General features: G+C 35.9%; 1 protein-coding gene across 1 annotated transcript in view; it reads left to right on the top strand.

Annotated features, from left to right (window-relative positions):
- BTBD9 (BTB domain containing 9) overlaps nucleotides 1-6,000 on the top strand; it is a 141,138-nt gene that overhangs the window by 94,458 nt on the left and 40,680 nt on the right. The window contains exon 8 of the mRNA XM_035320217.1: nucleotides 831-940. Coding sequence (XP_035176108.1) covers nucleotides 831-940 — 110 coding nt within the window. The remainder of the gene's footprint in view (nucleotides 1-830; nucleotides 941-6,000) is intronic.

Here is a 6,000-nt window from a genome sequence, read left to right as displayed (position 1 = left end):
TGGTATTTGATCAAGACTGTTTTCTGTGCTGTTTGTTCAACATTTATTGAAACGATGTGCAGTGGTCCATTTATAGTAACAACCTATAGTAAGAACTGTTGTATTTCTTCTGAAAAATGAAGGAATCAGGCTGAATTGAGATTAATGACTGTTTATAGAAAGTGAAGCCTCCAGGGTAAGATAAAAGGTGAATAGGTTAGGGTGTTCAAGAGTACCTCTATTTGTTTTTGAATTAGAGTTTAAAAGTACAAGTTATACAACGCGGAATGAAACGCAGAACTGGTTTTGTTTCAAAACATCTGATTGTTCAGATATTTATTATTATTAATAAAAGATATGCCAACGAAGACATTGGTATTTTGTACATCCAGTGAATTACTGACAGAGTCATGTTAAAAGGGAAATAATTTGTGGCTTCCGTAGAGAAGTCATTGAGATTTGTTGGGTGTGTCCTGGTTATATGAAGTCTTTCATTGTGGTGGAAGGCAGTTGGTTAGAGGATTCTTATTTATTTATTTTCTTTTAAAGCCTCAATGAACATGCATTTGTGCTAACAGTCTACTTCTGAACCAGAAGGTGTCTCATGTTGGTTTTCTGGGCAAATTAGTCTGGAAAGATTTTGATAAATTTTACAGCATTGTACTGGAGCCAGCATCCTGGCAAGTTTTGCTGTGAATTTTTTCTCTCTTTCTATTCCAATTTTTAATTTACTTTTTTTTCAGCAGTTACTGGGTTGTTACAGCTCTTCATCATACAGTCCCAACGAATCATTTATATTTTGGTGCATAGAATTTCATCATGCCTAACTTGTCTTTTTTTCCTCCCCACAGGTATATTCGCATTGTTGGGACCCACAACACAGTGAACAAAGTTTTCCATATTGTGGCATTTGAATGCATGTTTACCAACAAATCCTTTACGCTTGAGAAGGGTCTGATAGGTAAGAGATGCAAATGTTTTCCTTTTAACATGAACTGCTGTGAACACTTGCTTTTTAAGACTGGCCATCATTGCACTTTTGCTGTACTTCCCCTTCTACACAGAAATCTCTAACTTGAGTTAAATGACGCTGTGAGCTTAGAATTAGTTGGCTAGTCCATGTGGCTGCTTGGAAATTCCAGGGCTGTGGATCAATTAGTGACGCTGCAGAAATGCTAAAGTTCAAATTAAATTAACTTCTGCTGACAAAGCCACGGGTAATTGAGTCACTCTGTGCTCCTAATCCGATTTTTCTTTCCATGTCATAGAAGGGTTGCTTTTGCCTCCAGCTAGGTTAGCCTGAACTCTGTAACTGGGTTGGAGTAACCAAAGCTCCTTGTTGCACTGAAAGCAGGTTTGGGCATGCAGCCTAGTTTCAACTAGTTAACTCTAGAGCGTTAATTTTCCACTGATGAATTATAGACACATCTAGCTATGACAGAGTATCATATTGGCTACCCTTATTCTCAGAACGCTGTGTTGATGTTCTGTTATTTCTTGTGCTGTCTGGTCCAGACAGCTTGTGTTATGCTGATTCAAGTACATTTACATAATATTGCATTACTTAAGAAATCCCAAGCAGATCAACAATACTAAATGACTAACTGTGTCAAAGTAAGATTTCTTAGTTCAAACAGGGTGATCTCTACACTTTCTTCTGTATAAACTCACGAGTATGATCTTGAAATACATTGGAAAAATAGTTTTATATACCTTTTAGTTGTTGTGTACTTGTAGGAGGGATTTCCCCAATTTGTGGTTTTGCTCTAACTCAGTCCTTCTGAGTTAGTCCTTCTTTCTATTTTTAGACCACCTATTACTGTTGTGTACGATGTAGTACCACAGATTGTTGCTTGTTCTGGGAAGAAATCGAGAATTTTCAGCAAAATTGTCGGAGTTTGTGCAATTTTTAAATATGAATTTAAATTTTCAGCATGCAGCTATGGTAGATTGAAGGGAAAACAGTTCTTGAAAAAGAGTAAGAGGGAAGAATTTTAGTAAGACGTAGTCAGACATACTTCTTTTAATTCTTTTCATAGGAGAACAATATCTGGCTGTAAAAAACTGGGCCCCAGCTCCTTTGGCCATTCCTCCATGCATTGTACAAAGGCATAACATCATTAAACCCAGTCCAATGAGATTTGCTGTGGGATTTCATGATGTCTTTATAGAATTATAGAATAAATAAATTGTCTGACAAAACACACTTTACTGACTTTTACATCATGCAGCCTGAAAATGTATAGACTGTCAAATAATGCAAATAGAAAGTTTTCCCTTTGTTTTAGTGAGTTTGCAAGTACTACTGCAATTGTTATTGGCAAGACAATAGAATAAGCAGTAAGGAATGGCAGAGTTTAAAAAGACATTTAGCTGTAGCTACCTAGTTACCAGAGAAACAAAATGTTTCAAGTTTGATAAAAACCTTTGAGCTAAGTTTCATATGTATCACTGCTAGCTATGAATTTGTTAAAACCTTCGTGCAAAATTAGAATTATTTTGTGCAGGTAAGTGATGCATGTATCTTTATGCATTTGTTTTAAAATTATCAATTCAACTTAGTAAATAATTTAGGACCAAAATAAAATATTTTCCTTCCTTTATTTTTGTGTATGTTAAATAACTTGAAGATTGTTCTGTCACAGGGTAGTGAATACATGTTGGCTTGCTGGAGAGTATGCGTAGCATAGCTGACTTGCCTCTCAGGTACTCAGTGACATTGTTTTTTTAGTGAGTTTTTTTTGTGAGGTGAACAATTCCATCTGTTTCATGATAGTGGGTTCCAAATTCAAATCATGAGTTTCAAGGTTAATCTAGGGGATAGAGACTTCAAGTGGCTTTATTTAAAATGTATTGGCTAATGGATTATTATTTTTTTTTTGTAGTTACAGACTTTATATGTACTTTGGAAGAAAAGTAATATGTGACCCTTCTTCTATATCAGTTGTATATTATAAATGCTTATGTAAATCAAAATTTAGGCTAGGATATGACTGTTAGAGCCAAGTCATTTTATTGCTACATCTCTTGCCAATATACGTCTGTATTCCATGATCAAATTTCCATTGGTTTAACTGCATGGTATTCTTGCCAACATATGCCACAGGCATATCACCTGCTGTTTCATATTTCAGTGCTCCATGCCCTTTGTGCATCTGCCTATTAAATTGTGGAGATGTTTGTAGGTAGCTTTCTGCTTGTTTCCAATTTTAGCTGCCACCCTTGCAGAAAAGGCTCCTTGCCTCCCAGCACTACAGAACACTTTATCATTTTCACATCTCTTTTTTACTTGAAATCTTAGCATCAGAAGTAAAAATGTACTACTAGCCTTGCCAAAAGTAATGCAGATGCATGCAAAGTCACTGAAAGACAAATATTGTTCACTGCTCAGAACAGATTACCCTCCTAAACTACAAGCAGAATTGCAATTTCAGTGTGTGTAATGAACTGCATTATGAGATGCTTTTGGTATTGTTTAGAGGTGTGAACTGATGAGAAAATTGATGACTAATGGCAGAGTACCATGAAAGAGGTAGTATGTGGACCAATTTCTGATTGTAAATGAGGCAGCAACAGCTGAATATATGACTTTGTAGAGGAAGGGACAAATTGAAAGGTTTTGGGTCAAGTTGGGGGCAGTGCAGTTGTGAAATGCAGGGGTACAATGGCTGTTCCAACAGAATTTATTGCTAACAGTATTACCTCTTGAAAAGCTTTTATCCAGCAAAGTGACCTTATATGCATTTAGTGCTTTGTTTTACATACCTGTATAAGACAGCGTGTTGTCTGTTATATGTCTGTTATGGAAGTTCCACTTCCATAAAATTTTTGTGTGACTACCAATAGGATAATTGGCACAGATTTATCTTATTGCTCTAATGAGGGTTTATAATGTTTCTTTTTATTTCTCTCGTGACAAGTTAGGGTAAAGTGAACTGAAAGCAGTTAGGAAAGCTCTGTGAAGTATATTAAGTGCAATAATCAGAGTAGGTTGCTTCTAAGCTTGATTGAGTACAGAAGCTTTCATCCTTATCCTTGAAAAGCAGTGTTGGGTAATATTATTGAATTCATTGTTTATGCAGTGTGGTATTAAATGTGTTTGTTCCAACCTAATTTAATACCTTTACTGCTGTTGCTATAATCCATTCTATTAAGGAAAGGAAATGCTCATCCCTTGAAGGCCATATGGTCCTTTCAGGAAGCCTTTGTGACACTCACTTCTACAAAAAGAACAGCAAAGACACTGTACAAGGAGTGTCTCATTTCAAATCTCATTCCAAAGCATTAAGGCCACTGAGGTGTCTGTTTAGGGATTTTAGTCAGAGATTTTAAAGTAATTATTTAATTTTCATTAAACATATTCAACTTGATCAGAAAGTTGTACATACAAAGTGGATGATTTGTTGGATATATTATTACTGATATATAGTATCTATCTAGTATCTATCTAATAGATACTATAGGCTGTCACTGTAAAGTGAAGATTAGAAGGCTAGCAAACAATAAAAATGAAGTGTCATCGTGTGGTAACAGCAATTTTATGTTGCCTTTTTTTTTTTACATACAGGGTTATCATGACAAATGATTAACTTAACATGTTATATTTAAAAGTTAATATGGAAGATTATTTGTGTAGTTCCAGTACACAATACTGGATGTGATGCTGAATTGACCCATTGGCAATTAACTAGCAATTTGAGGTAAAAGTAGCAGGATATGCTCCTTCTAGCAGTGATGTTTCAGTCTGATGTTTTAGTGCTGGTTTACACTTTGTTGTCTTGTTAAATGAGGTAAGTGACAGAAAGGAATTCAATCATAGGAAATTACTCCCTAACGCAGATGTTGGGGTTGAGATGTAATTTTCCTTTTGGCATATTATCTCTAAATGTGTTTGTAAGTTAGCATTTTTTTTAATGTACTGGATTCACTAGATTGACATAGCTGTTTTGCTTAACAGGGATGCAAATATTTTTAAAATCTCAAAAACAGTGTTTTCAACTTCTTCAGTGTGAATGGTCTTTAGTCATTAATATTTAATCTGCAATCCAAAACAAATTAGCATTCTCACAAGCAGGAGGCATGCTTCTCTCAAGGGAGAAGCAGTACGCAATATTATGCGATTGTTCATAATGGCTTCTAATCTGCCCAGTGGCAAGAAGCTACAGCCCTGGGCATGGGGTTTCTCCTTTGTAATGCCACTCTTGTTTTTTGTTTTCCCATGTAAATTTAGGAACCAATTCCATTTATCTGCCTCAAAGGGGAAAAAATGATAATTTCCCTAGGTCCTGTGGTTAAAAAAAAACCTTTAACCAGTGCTGAGGTGTGGTTAAGGACTGTGGAAGCACACGGGTTTGACTAGGCCACAGTCCTACTTTGAGCCTGGTTAGGGCCATAGGGAGTGCGACGTGGAATGCTTTTACACAAAGTTGTGTTTATCTGTGGTCTGTCTCAGTCTTTCAGACTATCCTTAAACTGGTGCATTATAAACGAAAGGGAATAGTGAATAATGACTGAAGAGCAAGAGATAGATATAAAACACTGGAATGTCCTTGGTCACCCTCATGGGGATGCTGTTCAGTACTTATGAATCATTGTGAACCTTCATTTCTGTGCTGTTCAATGCCTTACAAGTACTTGTTTTAAAGGGAAAAATGAAATGAATATGTAATCATTCACTTGTCTTTTACTCACTGGCAGTTACTGAAAGGCAAAAACAAACAAAAAAACACTTAAATGTACAACAAAGAGAAACCAGTTGTATCAGTTTCCTAGTATGTGGTTCAGCATTGTAAAATACTGCTGACTCTCTCCAAGGAAGCCTCAAGAGGTGCTATTTCCACGTCTAGTTTAATGTTGACTCCACACAAAGCTATTTATTTTATTTCATCTCTTTTTAAAGGTTAGTCTTCTTTCAAAGCCATGCAGGTTTCCCCAGCAATGCAAGTCATCTCTACTGCAAGCATAGCCTTAGGAAATAATGAAAATTTTAAGACCATCTAAATACTGCAGGGATTTTATTTT

Source organism: Oxyura jamaicensis, chromosome 3 (assembly GCF_011077185.1).
Source record: "Oxyura jamaicensis isolate SHBP4307 breed ruddy duck chromosome 3, BPBGC_Ojam_1.0, whole genome shotgun sequence".
NCBI classification, from domain to species: Eukaryota; Metazoa; Chordata; class Aves; order Anseriformes; family Anatidae; genus Oxyura; species Oxyura jamaicensis.
The sequence above is the reverse complement of the archived record's forward strand: the minus strand, read 5'-3'. Positions and strand labels throughout refer to the sequence as shown.